Below are 19,271 nucleotides of genomic sequence, written 5' to 3'. Positions count from 1 at the left end.
ATGTTGACCAAAAAACCCATTGACTGTCTTGAGCATACAGTATTTTGCGTCTGTGCTTCAATCATTCTAGGATTTAAAGGGATAGTTCACCCAAAAATGAAATATCTGTCATCATTTACTCGCTCTCTAGTTGTTCCAGACCTGTGTACATTTCTTTGTTTTGCAGAACACAAAGGAAGATATTTGTAAGAATGTCAGTAACCAAACAGATCTCATCCCCATTTACTGCCATAGTAGAGAAAATAAATACTATGGGAGTCAATGGGGGATGAGATCTGTTTGGTTACTGACATTCTTCCTTTGTGTTCAGCAAAACAAAGAAATTGTTTTTGTGCCTTGGCTTTTGTGTCATCAATTTTTCTACATTTTGTCCCCAAACCTTTGTTTTTATAAATATTGACTAACTTAAGTCATCAACACTGTCCATTGTCGGACATGTAGTATGCTTTGTATGGTAGGCTTAAGGTTTTCTGCTTCTTTTTCTGTCCTTATAAAAAATCTAACTTGGCTTCGTATACTGTCAGGTAGGCTAACGTGAGACCGGTTTTATTGCACTTATGCTATGTTGTCCTTGTGTTGTAGTAACTGCTTCCTACGCTTTGGATGAAGCATCTGGCAAATGACTAAATGTAAATGTTTTCGATGCAAAATACAGTTTGAGGTCAGGAAGGAATCTTATTCATTTACATTTAGTAATTTAGCTAACACTTTTATCCAAAGTGACTTACAAATGAGGTAAACGATGGAAGCAATTGGAACAACATAAGGACAACAAAACGCATACGTGCAATAAAAATGGTCTCATATAGCCTACCACAGTATACAAAGCTATGTTTTTTTTTTTTGAAAGAGTAGAAAAGAGATAGAAGTCAGAACTGATCCGTTCAGCTGGTTAGTGTGGGCTAAGGTTATTTTAATGTGGAATAGAAGATAAGTCATAATTTACTTGGAAAAGAAAAAGGCTCGTCTTTGTCTGAAAAGTGAGGTCAAGTGTAGGGCTCATTTATTAAAAACCTCTCGGTTGAGCATGAATATTATGTTTAATTTACTGAAGAGCACTTAACTTTTCAAAAAGTCCTTTGAAAAGAGATATAATTTTTAGTTTAAAACTGACATTTTAGAACAATGAAGAAAGTGTCAGGAAACCACCCACTGACGTTGTGTAATTTCTGATGTGTGTAGTTCTAGTGTTGTCACGGTACCAAAATTTCAGTAGTCGGTACCAATACCAGTAAAATTCCGCGGTTCTCGGTACCAATTTCGGTACCAAAGCAAAACACCAGTACATGCTAATTGAAACACAATTTTATTAATAAAGCTCATTGTTAATATAAATGTATAGAAAGCAATGCCATTTTGTATACATGAAGTATAAGTTAATTGTTGCTGAAACTGTTGTGTGCTCACTGCTGAACATCCTCCTCCAGTCTGCTGCTGTATAAGACAAATAGAATAAACTTCAGTAAGTCAACTGACTGAACAAACATGCGTATGCAATATTAAAACAAACATCAGTTTTTATACTGCATTTACACAAGATTACTTACATTAAGGTAACTGTATATTAAAATAATAAATGAAACAGATAGATTTTTTTTAGTTTAAATGTGGTTTTTTAAACCTAATAGAGTTATCTATCCAAGACATACACATTGCTAGTCATACAGTTAGTATGATAGTTTTCTAGCACATCAGATAGGCCTATATAAAATAGGTACTGTAAACCCCATCCTGTCCTCCCATTTATTTGACCCCATTACAGTTATAAAAGCATTAAATGGTTAATAAGGACACTTGACTGGATTAGCATTGGCGCTAACAAATTAACACGCAAACAGGGACGTTTGTTTTAACGTAACCTTTAATTTAACATATGCTACAACATTCATAATGCAAACGCGAACAGAATTTGAAACTTACCGCTTGAACTTGTTAACTTAAATCCGAATGCTTCCTCGTTTCACCACAAAACTCTGTTCGTTTTCTTAGTGATATGACTTTAATCTGAAGTATTTCTGCGCGCATCTCTTGTGGATCGGAGCCGCGCTTATCCGCTCATCACGTCTTATTGCGTCTATAAAAAGTTTCCGACTGACAACCTGTCAGACAGAGCATCAGTACCCGGTTGACCCGGTACGTCGGTGGTACCGGGTCTTATGAAAATTAGGTACCGACAACTTTTTTATTTTTAGGTACCAACTTGGACCAGAAGTACCGGTACTTTTGACAACACTATGTAGTTCTATTAAAAATAAATCTCAGAAGTAGTTAAATGCATTTTGTCGTATTTTCCAAATGTCCACTGTGATGCGTTTTTCTTTATAATATACATCTTTCACATCGCAGTGTACAAAGTTATCTATATTTTGAGACGGATGCATTAATAATAATAACCAAAAATCTGAATGTCTTTTGCATTAAGCTATACTGGTACCAAAAGGAACAACACAAAGTTGAAACTGTAATGGTAAAGTTTGGGCCGCTGTGCAAATGACAGAATCTTTTTAGCTTATGATCTTGACCCCTGGATGGTCATGTTGTTACGTAACCTCCATCCACTTGCTTTCATATCTTGGTGACATGAACAAACTGGAATTCAGGAGTTCGCTATTCGGTTTTACTGTCATGTTGCGAAGAACTTTGAGGTGATGCCGAGATTACTCATGGAATGATTTCGGTACACACTCTCTAAGACATCAGCGTATGACAGATAGTCTGCCAGTGTTGAATCAGAGCCGTGGTGTGACATATCATGACATGGTGCAAGTCTCTTAAGCAGCTCTCCGACTGTTTACTCTCCGAATCCTCGAAGGCAGCAGAACAGGTGAGACCTTTCTAGCTGTCCATGTGCGGTTTTAGCTACAAGAAGACCCGAAAAAAACCCTGTCTATGGGAGGAGTGATGAATGAGTTCGATTGAAAGACTAACAAATGTAGAATTTGGGACAAAAGTGTGAACCGTAAACCACAGATTTACAGCCAAAAGATTCAAATTAAAAAATTTGACACCAAAAGAAGTTATGGGACAACATACGTTTTTAACTTTTAGAAAACAGTTTGCCACCACGTTAAATGACTACTAGCACGTTTCAGTGCTTAATATGTGCATTAATATACTTTTTTTTTTCGTGCAACTTTTTATGGTTCTTTTACAATGCTGTGGTGCTTTTTGTTTTAGTGTATATTTAGTAGGGATGCACGATATTATCGGCAAGCCGATATTATCGGCAGATAATGGCTTATAAATTAATTATAGGCATCGGCCCGATAAAGAAAATAACACCGATATACCTCGCCAATAGGAAGCTGTAATTAAATCATGGTTGTAAAAGCAGCACATTTTTACATTAACTGAGTGCGCAAAGAAATCCTTCTCTGCGCCCGTCAGCCACGCACTGCCTATTTATTGATTAACGTTTTTAACTAAAACACAGAGTAAAAATAAAGTTGAATCCTGCCCATCGTCCATCAGGAGTAGACTTTGAACTTGAGCTCAAGCATGCAAAATATGCAACGCGCCGCCCTGTGACTTTCGTCTCTGCACACTGCCGTTTTGTAGTCTCCATTTCAAAGACACCTATGCTCTTGTTGCTTCTTTAATTAATATTCACCAAATTCATTTTCCAAATGTTTTAAAATTATTTAGTTTATCATAATTTTAAAATGTGAAAAGCAGGGCTCGACATCAAAGCTTATCAGGGACAAGTGAATGTTTTGTATGGGCAAGTGAGAGATAACTTTACTTGCCCGACTGGACAAGTAACGTGAAAGAAAAATAACAACAGTGCGACATATTAGTGATGGCTAGTTCTTGAACGATTCTCTTTAATGTGACTCGGGAAGAAAGAGTCGTCTCAGGGAGTGATTCGTCCAGTCGCGCATGCGCATTGCGCAACATTCTATGGGTTCTTTGACAAAAGAACGAACGACTCAAACCCGAAGACTCGGGAGGTGAACTAATCAATTCTCTTTCCGACTCAGACTGCATTGGTTTAGCTTACGAAGCTGTCACGTCGTGAACGAACGAGTCAAACCCGAGGACTTGTCAGATAAGAGGTGTGGTGAGCTAATCATAGACTAAAGACCCAGGTAAACAATGAATTAATCTTTTCTGTTTCTTATAGCATTATAGTTTTGTATTGTTTGTAATGTGATCAACGTTTGCATAAGTAGTAGATGTGTTAGGAAAGTAACATGTAACATTTTATTTATATTTTGCTAAAATGAACGAAATGAACGATATGACTCGAAAAAAGATTCGTTCATTTTGCTGAACGAGACTCAAAGGTCTGAGTCAGTAAAATGATCCGAACTTCCCATCACTACGACATATATGTAGAATAATAAGAATATGTGCATTAGACAGAGTTGTGTGTTTGTGTGTAGTGCGTTTGTCGTGGTGGTGCTTGGTTGTGTGTGACAATAATCAATGGCGCATCGCACTGAGTCCATGTAACTACATGCGGATGTGGAATCCTGTTATTTAAATGTCATCTGGCTGTTCTGAGTGAATGAGGTGCACAGTTTAACATACAACACGAGTGATGGGCGAGTATTTTATCTGCGTCTGCACTGTATGAGGATATGAACACATGAACTTCATCTCCAGAGTTGCTCTGAGAGTTTATTTTACGAGCGTTTTAGTGTTTGAGTGAAGCTATCTGCAAACAAGCGTCTTCCCGAAGACCCGTCAATATAAAAGTCCCGGTAAATTGAAGACTCAGACAAAAAATACTGTGGTGTACTATAGTATTTGCTTTTGAAAATTGTAGTGAATTGATAAACACTGTATACTATAGTAAAGTTCAAAAACACTATAGTATCTAAGAATTTTACTGCAGTTTACTATAGTATACTACAGTAATTTATGTGGACAAATATACCACTATTGTATAGTTAAAAAGGAAAAATACACAATATTCAAACAAATTTAGGTAATCTAAAAATGATACGGCCCTAATTTATTCATCTGTATGTAACATTAATGTCTTTTGTCAGTTACCTGTCTATTCATGATGAACTGCACTTGCATATTTTTTTTATGATGACAACAGACGATTTATACTCCTACAGTTTGGCCTGTGCTACCAAACTTTAAACCTTTCTAGCACCAGTGCTATGTGCAAAAAAAGTTAACCTACAGCTAGGGATGGGCGATATTATATCGTTTGCGATATACCGGTAGAAATTCCCCACACGATAGGAATTACTCTTCCCGCGATATAAACGATAAATTCTAGTTGATGACATATTTCTTTGTGAGACCCATTCACAGCTCATATGTGAAGCCAAAACGGGTATAGCGGAGGGCGGACGTGAAGCTGAGAAAGAGTTTACACTAAAAGACGAGCTCTAAATCTCGTTTAGGTTGGCACTGTAGATGCATCTGAATGTTTAGTTTCACTTTCGTTTTATTTAATTCGTTTGTTAAGTATTCGTTGATTCGTTACACCACAACATTTAGTTTGGCTAAAAGTCTTTATTTAAACATTTGTTAGTTGTTATGCACGCGTGCGCAAATTGTTTAATACGATTTCTTGCCTGTTATATACAGGATGATCAGAGCGTCCCGTGCGCAGCTCGCGCCCACATGTGCTTTCATAGCGACACAGCGACAGCGCGCACAGCACTGCTGCCTGTTTACATACAGTACAAAATGCGAGTTTGTATTACGTTATTTTAAATGCATTTATGAGCGTATAAAAGCATGGATTATTTAATTAGATTTCTTTTATCCACATTTTTCTGTTCTCTTTCTGTAGCGCGAGTCATAGACAGATTCAGTGTATGTTGCTGTGAGAAGAGAAGGTTCACACAGTTCAAGAGAGAGTGATTGACAGCGTGATGCGATCGTTTCCACCCAACATTAGGCTATATACAGTTTAGGTATGACATGATGTGTTTGTTTATTGAGTTTAAGTTAATTAAATTTTTCTTTAATACAACCTTTTGAAGTCGAATGTCACTATTATATTTTATATTTACAAAAATACTGTAGGTATATTTTAGGAGCCTGTTTGATTTGGGGTAAGTTTTACTTTTTGATTAATGTTTGTTTTTCTGAGGGTCTAGACTACATGCAGCTACGATCACTTGACGCAAAAAACAGCAGTGGATGGTGTTATAGATATATCGTCATTTTTATCGTTATCGCAACAAATACCAAGAATTATCGTGATAAAGTTTTAGGGCCATATCACCCATCCCTACCTACAGTCTTAACACTAATAATAATTACTGCTTGCCTTTGTTTTATAGCAGTCAAGAAGAGTAGGCCTATAACCAAATTCAGGCGGCCAAAGCGGACACTAGATAAAATGCTTAGAAGCAAACTTTACCAATATAGATCCGGAACAATTATATTGAGAATTCAAATGAAATATAATTTTTTTATCGTTGGACAAGTAATTTTTGTACTCGGACAAGTGAATGACAAGTTTACTTGTCCGAAGGACAACCACATGACAATGCTTAATGTCAAGCCCTATGAAAAGGCACAGTGACTGAAGTGACCGGGCTATGCCCCCTTGTTTTTTTTCCACGGGCTCAGTGCTGGCGCTTGTTTTTTCCCATGCAGCTTATAATTGCGACCAAAGCACCTTGGTTGAAAAAACGCTGTCCAGCGCCTGGCGCTTTAAGCTGCGTAAAAACGCCCAGTGGATAGACAGCATATATCGTATCGGCATCGGCTATCAGATTAATTGAGGTGGAAATTATCGGCATATCGGATATCAGCAAAAATCCAATATCGTGCATCACTAATATTTAGCTCTGGTAAATTTTGATTTTATATCATTAATTACGATATATCTGCTTATTGCAAATAAACAAAAACTGTACTACTGTAAAACTGTTTTTTTGAGATCAGTGTTATGCCTGTAGCTTGATCTTTCTGCGTAGGAGTAATAATAATACTGGAATGTAAAAATGTGTGAAAATATTTTTCAGTTTTTTTGTGAGTACTTTCAATAGTAAAAAAAGTGAATGTGATTTTCGTTTTCAGCGATTACATTGTGTAATATTATACTTTGGAGCTTTTGCTTTTCTGACATTTAATGATTATGCAGTTTAGATCTACGGTATAGTTAAACCTTGTATTTCCTTGTTGATAAAGGTTGTTTACCACACCTAAAAGGGTCATATACTCTAGGCAACAGTACTTTGAAACAACTACATTATATAAAATCGTTATATATAAATCTTTCAAAGCCGCACAGTTTTTACTTCCCTAACAGCATTGACAATGAGAGCTGTTAATCCAAAACCATGTGGCCTGACTCGGGTCCCCTTTTCTGTTTGATGATTGTTTTTTCTTTCTGCCCACCACCGACCACTCTGTGAACCTTTTTTTTTCTCGACTGGTAGACCTCCGTTCTCCTGAAGAGCGAGTCCTCAAAATCTTTCACATCTCTGATCTTTTATTCCATCCTCACTTGCTGAACGGGTCGATGCCTTTCTCTTAAGCTGTAAAGTGGGCTTGGATGATAAAGGACATCCTGATATCTTTCGTGAAGAGTGCTTGAGAATCTGAGGTTTTGCTTGCATAGCTTTCTGGATGGATTCATCAAGTAAACACATAACTGGACAATTGCTATAGCAGGTGATTATGCAGGTATGCAATGCTGTTGTTGTCTTATTGAAAAATAACATGCTATAAGTTTTACTCTTGCAATGACTAAAGTTCACATTCTTTACATGTGAATAATAAACTGCCATGATCTGTTGAAACCTGACCACTACTTAACTCATTAAACAGAATAATAAGAGTATCATGTGTTCTGTGAGAACATTTCCTATGATCAGAGGCTTTGAGATTGAAGCCGTTTTTTAATGCATTTTCACTTTCTTTCCTCCATCCCTCTTCTTTGTTCTTACTGTCTTCACCAAGGTTATTGACCGTAATCAGATTAGAAACTTCTGTGCTTTCTTTAAATCACTTTGAAATAAGAAAAACACCTTTTTTTGGATCTTGAATGTGTCTGTGAATTAGTAAGCAGTTCATCCAGTGTAACTTTGTGCTTTTTGGAGTGGCATTTTATGTTCTCTCACCGCTTTGCAGAACATTTCAGAGCTTGGATTCAGTATGTGTACATGAGGACTTAAGTATATATATATTTTTTAATTTTATTTAAGACTACAATATAATAATACATATATTTTTTAAAAGACTAACATTTATTGTTAACATATTACTAAAAGAAATGAGAAGAGCAAGATTGTTTAGTGATCACTAATACTGATACTTTACAAAACATTACCCATACTTGGTTCAACACAGTGTGCTTTTTTCAGGATGTTGTGTGATGAATTTACGAAATCAATGCTACGTAAGTGTTAAGCTAGTCACCTTGTTTTGTAACAGTGTCAGCCTTTTATAATTCAAAATGAAACAAAAGTTTGATTTCTAAAGCTGGATTTGGTTTTTACATTGTTTTTGTGCAATGTTTATCGTTTGACTTTATCTTTTTCTGTCCTGCTCAGTTTTATCTTTATGGTGGCGAAGTAAATCACGCAATGTAACGCCTTTATTGTGGCACATTAACCCGTGGTTAACCACACGTCTGGGCATCTAATAATTAAACTCGCTGCTTATCTGTTGAAATATACAATAGATCTGCTCTGTCATTGTTCTGGATTGTCAATGATTGGGTCTGAAATATTTTTGAGCTTGGACAGACACAGTGATACTGGAGTCTGAAAGTGTAGGTCATGACCACAGAGTCATGTTGTCGAAAAGAGGAAGGGTTCAAGACTTGAGTTAAGGTCGCAGTGGGAAACAAAACCTCTTGTTCTGACCGGCTATGATTAAGAAAAAAAAGCACTTTAGACATAAAACATGACAGCAGATGAACTTTCTCCTTCAGTGGCTTCCACACATTTTTGTGCAGTCCGTCGCTAGGTTGTTGGGCATTGTGATTCTGTCTTTGTGTGAGCTTACCGCACAGGGGGTTTGGGGCATCGGTTTCACTTCTAGTAAGCAAGACGGACCGTGTCTGATGGCTTGTTTTTCTTGCAAAACTGCCTGTAAATGGAGCTACCTGCAGAGTACTGACTCGGCGTGCTTCTCAGAAAACTTCACCGATCGATCAGCTGGATGTAAGACAGCTGAATAAGCCGCGCATGTACCATGAGCTCTTACCCAACAGGCCTTGTGAAATTATTAATTAAAATAAAATTAATTAAAATAGCTGTCGGTCTCTCTTACACGATGCATTTTAGTTACATTCGCACACTTAGATTCATGCATTTTATAACCCGTCAAGTGCACCCCGAAAGGTTGTTCGGATGAAGTGTAGAAGTCCAGTCAGTGCCAACACCTGAGACTCAGGATGGCATGGTAACATCTCTTGAAGATTTGTGCAAATACCACATCAGATGTATAATACGCTTGCAATATAAAGGTCCTGAAGACTTTGAGAATTTTTCATGTTCTATATAGCAGCCAGACCCCATTTGATTCCTTAATGTACGGAGCTCATTTTTCACGATTTTAATGGTTAGTGTCTTTGTTCAGATGTTTAAATCTGGTAAGATGTTTTGGGGACCGCTGGTTGCTGTCACTTTTGATTATGAAGACGATAAATCATTGCCAGTGTTTTTCCACATCTTATCTGAGGGAACTGCTGAATTCTGCTGTTAGACGACCGTAGGCTTTGTGATTCATGGGCTTTAATAAAGATGTTCTCTTATGTTTTATGAGTCCAGGTCTGCACGGTGAAAACGAACAAGAGAGAGGCCACTTTTAAAGTGAAGGGATTGCCCAGGGCCACAGCACCCAGGATCTGAAGGTAGGAGAATACAACAGCATGAGCCTTCACTATCGTGACCTTATAAGATACCTAAATCTAAGGAACTTGTGAGCCCTCGCATATTTACATGAGACACATTGTCACGGGTCGGGTAAATGGGCCAGTCAGGTTTATGATTGCAATGCTTCCTTGCATTCATTGTACAGTCTGCGCAAGAGGAAGTAAAAAGCTCAGCGTGTTGCACCCGCAATATTCAATATAAACTGCAGCCGAGAGCGAATGTGGCCTCAGCGGCTGCTTCGGCCGGGGAAAATGGTAGGAAGGGATAGGCCCTGAGTTCGGTTTTCCCTTTCCGTGGTGTGTTGTACGGGTGCAGGGGGCAGATAAGATCAGGGCCTGTTGCAGGAGCAGAGCATGGCCGCTGACACCCCTCTGAATAACACATTACTCACTTTCCCTGCTTTGTGACATGCCTGACGCACAGGCACAACGCTGGTTTGTTTGTCATGTTCCTTAATCTGTTTGTTGGCTACTTACGTACGACCTCAGAAGCGAGGTTAATGAATATTTATTACTTGGATAATGTGATACGCTGACAAGCATAAAGTTACATTTACATTTATGTACGTGGCCTATACTTTTTTCGTTAGTATGCACTGCTAGTGCAGTGCTCTACCAATTGAGCTAAACATATGTACACACACTGAATAAAATAGGCCATTAATGTTGTTATGGGCGTTTTATGCTATGAGTTGAGTATTTATGCTTTACGACCATGATGCTAAAACTGTCTACGTAGGGAGCTTACTATGTGTTAAAGTGTAAACCAATATATGGCAGTGAAGGGAGTGGACCTTCCTCACAGGTCTGCAATGCCATGGTATTGTTATGGCCATTTGATAACATGCAAGGAGCATTCCCTTTCTTGTAAGGACAGATTGGCTCTGGGACTGACCGATAGTGGGCATGCATTGACGTCGCTTTCCCACGTGAACACGCCGGGACACGCCCCCTTGACTGCAGGACACGTTCCCTTGAGTGGTAAAACACGCCGCAAAATGGCTACTTTCAATAGGAGAAACAAAGAAACCAGGACTAAAACAGACAATTATTTGCTGAAATTAAAAGCAGTTGGACTCGACGGTGATCCTTACAATTTACAAAGGAACCAGGTGTCCTTGGACACTGATATGTTGCGCAGAATTGCGTTTCCTGATATTTCCCAGCCGTTTTGCTGAGTGTTATGCCACTCAAGGGAGCATGTTTTGGTGTGTTCACGTTAGGGATTATTTAGTTTGAAATATACCGGTAGAAATTCTCCCCACGATGGGAATTAGTCTTCCTGCAATATAAATGATAAATCCTAGTTGATGACCTATTTCTTTGCGAGACCCATTCACAGCTCATATGCGGAGCGAAAACGGGTATAGGGGAGGGGCGGACGTGAAGCTGAGAAAGAGGTGGTGTTATAGTTTGCATCATTTATATCGTTATCGCAACAAATACCAGAAAATATTGTGATAGAGTTTTAGGGCCATATCGCCCATCCCTTATAGGGGTGTGCGAGATATATCGTGTGCGATAATATTGTAAATCTTGTTTTAACGATGTGCGAAATCATATTATCGAGTATGTCACTAGTATGTTTTTTAAGCTCCACTAAAAACAGCACTCTGTGTTCATAAATACTTTAGTCAAGCACTGCGTGTGCACATTCACAGCATTTTGGCCAGTCGCAGAGGTGCTCACGCGTGCCATCACACAGTGGACAGCGTCAGGTGAAGTGATGTTACTCGAGGAGTTAATTTGTGTTTTCCTGACGAATACTGTCAGTTCGGAAGAATAAATCCATATAGACTTGATTTCGGCCGCAATGCAAAGCTCTGATGTGGGAGCAATAAGGCTTAAATCTGAATGAGAGTATGCGCGAACGAGCCGTTCGACTTTGTTTAAAAACAGTTCCGAAGAAAATAGCAATACAACTTAATCTAAAACAGGCATCCCACACAAGTTTGCTTTTGGTAGGCTACTTTTCTATTCCAGTGTGCTTCTTGCTTGTATGCTGCACAGTTCACCGTACACCAGTGATGTGTTGCGTTTCAAAGTATCATAATTTCTGTTCAATCAAATATAATCTATTCTAACATCGTTTATTACCCTTACGTTGTTAAAAACCTGTATATGACTCTTCTGTAGGGATGGGCGATATTATATCGTTTGCGATATACCGGTAGAAATTCCCCACACGATAGGAATTAGTCTTCCCGCGATATAAACGATAAATTCTAGTTGATGACGTATTTCTTTGTGAGACCCATTCACAGCTCATATGTGAAGCGAAAATGGGTATAGCGGAGGGCGGACGTGAAGCTGAGAAAGAGTTTACACTAAAAGACGAGCTCTAAATCTCATTTAGGTTAGCACTGTAGATGCATCCGAGTTAATGTTTAGTTTCACTTTCGTTTTATTTAATTCGTTTGTTAAGTATTCGTTGATAGTCATAATGCATTACACCACAACATTTAGTTTGGTAAAAGTATTTATTTAAACATTCGTTAGATGTTATGAGCGCGTGCGCAAATTGTTTAGTATGATTTCTTGCCTGTTATATACAGGATGAACGGAGCGTCCCGTGCGCAGCTCGCGCCCACATGTGCTTTCATAGCGACACAGCGCGCACAGCACTGCTGCCTGTTCACATACAGTACAAAATGCGAGTTTGTATTACGTTATTTTAAATACGTTTAAGAGCGTATAAAAGCATGGATTATTTAATTAGATTTCTTTTATCCGCATTTTTCTGTTCTCTTTCTGTAGCGCGAGTCATAGACAGATTCAGTGTATGTTGCTGTGAGAAGAGAAGGTTCACACAGTTCAAGAGAGAGTGATTGACAGCGTGATGCGATCGATCGTTTCCACCCAACAATAGAATATATACAGTTTTAGGTATGACATGATGTGTTTATTGAGCTTTAGTTCATTTAACTTTTCTTTACTACAACCTTTTGAAGTCGAATCTCACTATTATATTTTATAATACTGTAGGTATATTTTAGGAGCTGTTTGATTTGGGGTAAGTTTTACTTTTTGATATTTGTTTTTCTGAGGGTCTAGACTACATGCAGCTACTATCACTTGACGCAAAAAACAGCGGTGGATGGCGTTATGGATATATCGTCATTTTTATCGTTATCGTAAGAAATACCAGGAATTATCGTGATAGAGTTTTAGGGACATATCGCCCATCCCTACTCTTCTGTGAAACAAACAAAAGAAGATATTTTGAGAAATGTCTCAATATTTTTGTGTTCATGCAATGGAAGTCTATGGGGTTCAGTGTTGTTTGGTTAAAGGGATAGTTCACCCTAAAATAAAAATTCTGTCATCTTTTACTCACCCTCAGGTTGTCTTAAACCTGTTTACATTTCTTTGTTCCGATGAACACAGAGAAAGATATTTTGAAGAATGTTAGCAATTTTTTGTTCTAGGGCATCATCCACTACCATAGTAAGAAAAAATATTGTAGTTTTTTTGTTCTGTTAAACACAAAATGAGATATTTTGAAGAATTTAGGAAAACAAAGAGTTCTGGGGCACCTTTGACTTCCATTTAATTTTTCCTACTATGGTAGTCAATGATGTCCCGGAACTGAAAATAACTAACATTCTTCCAAATATCTTTCTCTGTGTTCATCAGAACAAAGTAATTTATGCAGGTATGAAATTACATGAGGATAAGTAAATGATGACGGAATTTTAATTTTGGGGTGAACTATCCCTTTAACATCGTTCTTTAAAATATATTCTTCTAAGTTCTGCACAAGTAATAGTTACAAATGAGAAAATGATGATAGATTTTCTCATCAAATCCTTTCTCATTCTTTATTAATAATATCAACAATGAATATCTTGGTAACATGCAAGATGGAACTACTACAACATAAGACTATAGGATGCAAAAAATCGCCTGCTTATCGTTATCGGAAAATCCCAGAAAATATCTAGAAATCATATTTTTTACAAAATATCTCACACCCTTAGTATGTAATGACATGAAGTTGAGTAAATAATTAAAATTTTGGGGTGAATTATCCCTTTAACTGAAATAATAATGTCATAAGGCAAAACCCAGCGGTCATAAAAACCAGCTTCTTTTCTTTTATGCGAAATGTAATATAATATCTGTTACGTTTAATTCGGGGTGAAACATAACCCAGACATGTGATGGACAAACTTCACACGATTCACACTTGCAAAAGGATTAAACGGTGGAGGATAATAACCTGTCTACAAGGGTTTACCTAAAGTAGGTTACCGGAAAGCTAATGGCTTAGACTTTGTTCGTCTGGTGGTCTGTTTTGAGGACAGTGGATAATTATTAAGAGAGGTGAAATAAGTCTAACCCTGATCGTCCAGCCGTTTGCACGTTCCTCCGGACACATCTTAGGTTACACACACTGTACATTCCTGTCACTCTTCAAGACAACTGCAGCTCTGAATTGCATTGACTCATGAAATATTAAGCCATTAATCTCCCTCATACGCCAACTTGTGAACATCAAGAGGTCAGAATTTAGACTCGACAACTGGCAAAAGCAAGTCAAAATGTCCTTTTGCGTATACATTCTTTTAAGTTGGTTTACGATTAATTTCAAACCTACTGCGACTGTGGATTTTTTTTCTCTTTCTCTGATAGGTGCTTATAGAAACACATGAGTTCTCTGAATAACGCAGTGGTTTGACAGCTGTTGTCAGTGTTTTTATACGTAGGGAAAAGTTGATCAGAATGTTGCGCTCAGCGTGGTACTCAGCTGTAGCGTTCCTGATCGTGACAGGCAGTTCCTCTGAATGTGTTTGTGTTTATGAGTCTGTGTCATCTCAGCTCAGTGATATAACAGCTGTTGTTGAGCCTCTCGTACAACTTTTACTGTACAACAAACACACGCACACTCAGCATGTGATCTCTGTGTGTCTACAGGAGAACAGCAGTTATTTGGGCCGCACTAAAATTCAGGATGGAGAAGGAAGACCTGAAAATGATCAACATGGACTTGGAGGATGAGATGGTATGTATTTGATTTTATCAAATGACTTTATCTTTTGCTTTCTCTTTATCACAGTGGCAGTTTATATTGTAGTTTGGTCCTTTTTTTTGCAAGTGCTTAAAGTGAACTTACATGAGCTCCTATGTGCACTGTAGTTTGTTTTATTTCATTTGTTTGGTTTTTAGGTATGTTTTTCTTCATTCTTTCGTTCATTTATTCCTTCTCTCTCTAGGAGCTGCATGGATATCGCCTGTGCCGATGGAAGTTGGCTCTGGTGGGTTTCGGTGGTCTCTGCACGGGAGGTTTTCTTTTTCTTCTGCTCTATTGGATGCCTGAATGGTGTGTGAAGGCCACCTGCTCACGGACCACCGTCAGAGAGGCCGAAGTCGCCCTCTTACAAAGCACTGTATGTATTAACACAGAATTTCATTTTTTGGGAACTGTTCCTTCAACAACACTGCATTTTCATTTCATCTTGACAGTAACGGTTAAAGTCCCAGTGAAACGCCTTGGAACGTGTAGCATTATTTGATGTGTTGACGTAATTTCAACTGAAAAATGGAGAGAGCGCAAGATATAACCAAACAGATCTCAACGCCCATTGACTACCATAGTAGGAAAAAAACAACGGTAGTCAAAAGTTCCCCAGAACTGTTTGCTGTCCTATATTCTTCAAAATGTCTTTTGTGGTCAACAGAACCAAAAAAAATGATAAAGTAATTTTTCCTACTATGGAAGTCAATGGGTGTTGAGATCTGTTTGGTTATAAGCATTCTTCCAAATATCTTTCTCTGTGTTCATCAGAACAAAGAAATTTATACACATTTGGAACAACTCGAAGGTGAGTAAGTGATGACAGAATTTTCATTTTTGGGTGAAGTATCACTTTAAGGCGAACATATTTTTGATAAAAGGAAAAAACTTTCATTTTGATTTCACTGTGGCTTTAAAAATGAATTATGTAATGCATCAAAAATTTTAATTTCACATAACTGCAAGACATCCTCTCCAAGTTGACTCTCTGTACCTCTTGCGGTCAGTGAATGACTTAAATGCTGAACAAATTTATTTAATACTTGTCATACCACACTCTTTAATTTTCTCCTGGCCTTACTGCGAAATTTTTTTTAATGTACATTTGTTGCATTTCAAGCCATAATAAAAAAAATTTGGGTCTTGAATTTCTATATTTGTGTTGAGTTACGATGACTAGTTTTGTTTTGCCTGTTTGAAATGTCTCTTTGTGTGTGTCTGGATGTAATCTGTTGTGTGTTTCTGTTTCTCGCAGGATGAGTTTAAACGCTGGTTCCGAGCGAAGGTTCGGATAATGTTGGCCCCTGGGAAGAACCCTTATGACAGCATGGCCTCTCAGACCGCCTCCCCCCAGGCCAACGATGACTATCACGCCCACAATCAATCTGACTCCGCCCCTCAGAAAATCACCAGGATTGCAGAGAACCAGCATGTGCAGGTGTCACACCTGAAACAACTAAATCTGTCCCAGAATTTCTAACAGTAGTTACCCTTCAAATAAACACATACCAAGTCACAAACGTCATTATTTGACATATTCATTAAAATCATATTTTATTCTTCTCTTTTTCCTCCACAGATACGTTATTTTACCCTCCACAGCACTAAATACTTTTGGAACGATGGCATCCAGAACTTTGAAGTATTGAAGTAAGAAAACGAATGAGTGGCATAAGTAGTACCTGACACCCAATACTTGTGGGATTCTGGGTAATTAATTTAATACTCTTGTCTGTATTGATTTATAGGGGACTAGAAGATCTGGATATGACCTGCTCCTCCATTCACTCACAGCACAGCGGAGGGCAAAGCAAAGACCAGCAGGAGTACAGGTGAAAACTTTAAATTGCTTCAATTTGAACTGATACTTAAAATTGTATTTTCTGGGCTAAACAATAAAAATGGACCCGGTACCTGTGCGACAGAGTTTTTGGCCGGTTAACAGCATAAACCGTCCGTCTCTTTTGTGTCTCTCTCGTTGTAGGAGATTTTTCTTCGGACCAAATGAAATAGATGTGAAAGTGCCTTCTCTTTTCAAGCTGCTAGTTAAGGAGGTACGCTCGACTCGGTTCCTCTATTTAAGTGTGTGAAGTGAAAACGATTCGGACCGTGAATGAAAGGATGACGCAGCACTGCTGACTGCGCTCTTTTGCTTTCTCAAGAAGTTGAAATAAAGGAACAGATATTTATCTGTCTTTCTTTTCCTCAGGTCCTCAATCCTTTCTACATCTTCCAGCTCTTCAGTGTTATCCTGTGGTGTACGGATGAATATTATTACTACGCAATGACCATAGTCGTCATGTCGTTTATATCAATAGTTACCTCTCTCTACACTATTAAGAAGGTAAATCACCATAAAGACAACATGAACACTTGAAAGTGTTTAGTTACGTAATGTGACATGTTTGAGTTAGGGTTGGGCCGATAGACGATGCTATCGTCCGTTGCCGATGGCTGATAGAAATGACAATGTTGAGCCGACATCGTGATTCCAACAAATTTGGGATGCACCGATATGTACATTTTGGCCAATACCGATAACCGATAATTCTTACACATTGGAAACAGATATATTGGCGATATACAGTACCTAAATATTAATATAACATTTTTTGAGACTGAACGTTATTTTTTCCCCTGAAATTACACTAATTCAAGATCCTTTAACTTTTAAACTTTTCTGGTATATTTACTATTTAATAAACAAATTATAGATGTTCTTCCAGAGCAACCCAGAAAGGTATTCTCAATAGCCACAAGTCTAACAGGTCTCAAGACACAAAGCATTCAGACAGCAATCGGCTTCAAACAATATGCTTTTTGTTCATATAATTTACACATTTATAAATATCTACATAGTACTTCAACAATGTTTTGCTAATAACAGTAAGGAAATGATCATGACAGAAAGACAGTGCTGTACTGGATTTTAACTGAAGTGATTCAGCCAGAGGAAATTATTCATAATTTATCGGCTATAATATATTGGCCTAAATTTGATTATCGGCCGATACCGATAACTTAAAGAATGACCATTTATCGGCCGATACCGATATGGCCGGTAATTTATCGTGCATCCCTACAACAAACGTTTCACTTTCATCACGTAATGCTCACTGCTCTGTGCTGTGGGCTGCAAAACGCGTTGTAAACAAATAGGAACAAAGCTAATGGGCATAAAACCTCACACTGTGCAGATCAGACTAGCCTGACTTTATAACTGTGGAGCTCGCGCTGTATAGGGCACGCAGTTTGCGCAGACCCGCCTGAATTTATAACTGTATAAAGAAGACGCGCCTGACTTTATAACTCTTTTATTGAATATAACTTCAGAATAAGAATACAATCTATCTAGCCTCACTTTATAACTGTGACGCGCACGCTGTACAGATGACACCTGACCTGAATTGATAACTGCCCAGCTCGCGCTGTATAAAGAAGATGTGTCTCTGTGTTTACTTTGTAACGCCACAGGGTTAACAAAGCAGAAAAAATGTGTTTAAAGATTAAGCATGAATATTGATTTTGAAATCTTTCGAAAAGTTTCTTCTTTGAAAGTCTATTTGAAAAAAAAAAAGATTGCTGAAGAATCTTGCACAATACGACCAGATACATTTATAAAAAAACATCTTTTATTTAATTTTGAATCTAAATGTAACTTTATACTGACCTCAGAGCAGTTTTGATTACACCACGTTATGAATTATGAACAGTTTTTATCAGTTAAAAGAGTGTGTTCTTCACATTCTGGAAAATGTTTATTTATTAATCACGCTAATGTTTATTTTCTTTTGTAGCAATATGTAATGCTACACGACATGGTGGCGACACACAGTACTGTTCGAGTTACCATCTGCAGGGGCGACAACGGTACGATTTGGTTTAGATTTATTGCTTTTCCTCACTCTTAAATGATTGCGCTTGTTACAGTGGGCCTAGAGTAACCGGAGTCATGATGAGTCAGCGTCCTGTGCAAGGGAGCGTGGGTAATAAGTGATATGCTGAGACAGAAAAGTTATTCTGTTATTTTACTGTTCTTTTCTTTCCACCCTCCTCCTTTCTGTCCCCTGTTCTATTTGTATGTGGCATACAGAAACGGAGGAAGCCCTGTCCACGGATCTGGTCCCTGGTGATGTCATTGTTATCCCCAGCAACGGGACCATCATGCCCTGTGACGCAGTGCTCATCTGTGGAACGTGCATTGTTAATGAGAGCATGCTCACAGGTGATTGGCCACAGCCAAATATGAAGTCTTGGGTTTAATTTAGCCTGAAATGATTGAAATTTGACAAATAGACAGATTTGTTTAGGAGAAATAAAACTAAAGTAAAACGTTTGTATAGTATATTATATTTTATTGTAAATTTAATTTTAGTTTTTTTATTTACTTTATTTCAAGAAACAAAACTAAATTAAACTATTTTTACATTAAATATTTATTTTTAT

At 37.9% G+C, this 19,271-nt stretch overlaps 1 protein-coding gene across 3 annotated transcripts in view; it reads left to right on the top strand.

Annotated features, from left to right (window-relative positions):
• The window catches only part of atp13a3 (ATPase 13A3), a 36,891-nt gene that overhangs the window by 980 nt on the left and 16,640 nt on the right, over window positions 1-19,271 (top strand). For 2 of the 3 annotated variants that reach the window (XM_057361565.1, XM_057361563.1), the window contains exons 2-11: window positions 9,705-9,787; window positions 14,726-14,813; window positions 15,025-15,198; window positions 16,081-16,263; window positions 16,405-16,475; window positions 16,574-16,657; window positions 16,810-16,879; window positions 17,035-17,169; window positions 18,623-18,695; window positions 18,919-19,050. In XM_057361565.1, the coding sequence (XP_057217548.1) occupies window positions 14,763-14,813; window positions 15,025-15,198; window positions 16,081-16,263; window positions 16,405-16,475; window positions 16,574-16,657; window positions 16,810-16,879; window positions 17,035-17,169; window positions 18,623-18,695; window positions 18,919-19,050 (973 nt within the window). In that variant the 5' untranslated portion in view covers window positions 9,705-9,787; window positions 14,726-14,762. The remainder of the gene's footprint in view (window positions 1-9,704; window positions 9,788-14,725; window positions 14,814-15,024; window positions 15,199-16,080; window positions 16,264-16,404; window positions 16,476-16,573; window positions 16,658-16,809; window positions 16,880-17,034; window positions 17,170-18,622; window positions 18,696-18,918; window positions 19,051-19,271) is intronic. The other variant, XM_057361564.1, reaches the window with a different exon arrangement.

Source organism: Triplophysa rosa, linkage group LG20 (assembly GCF_024868665.1).
Source record: "Triplophysa rosa linkage group LG20, Trosa_1v2, whole genome shotgun sequence".
Taxonomy (NCBI): domain Eukaryota; kingdom Metazoa; phylum Chordata; class Actinopteri; order Cypriniformes; family Nemacheilidae; genus Triplophysa; species Triplophysa rosa.
Note: the sequence above shows the minus strand (reverse complement) of the source record. Positions and strands in the feature narration are given on the sequence as shown.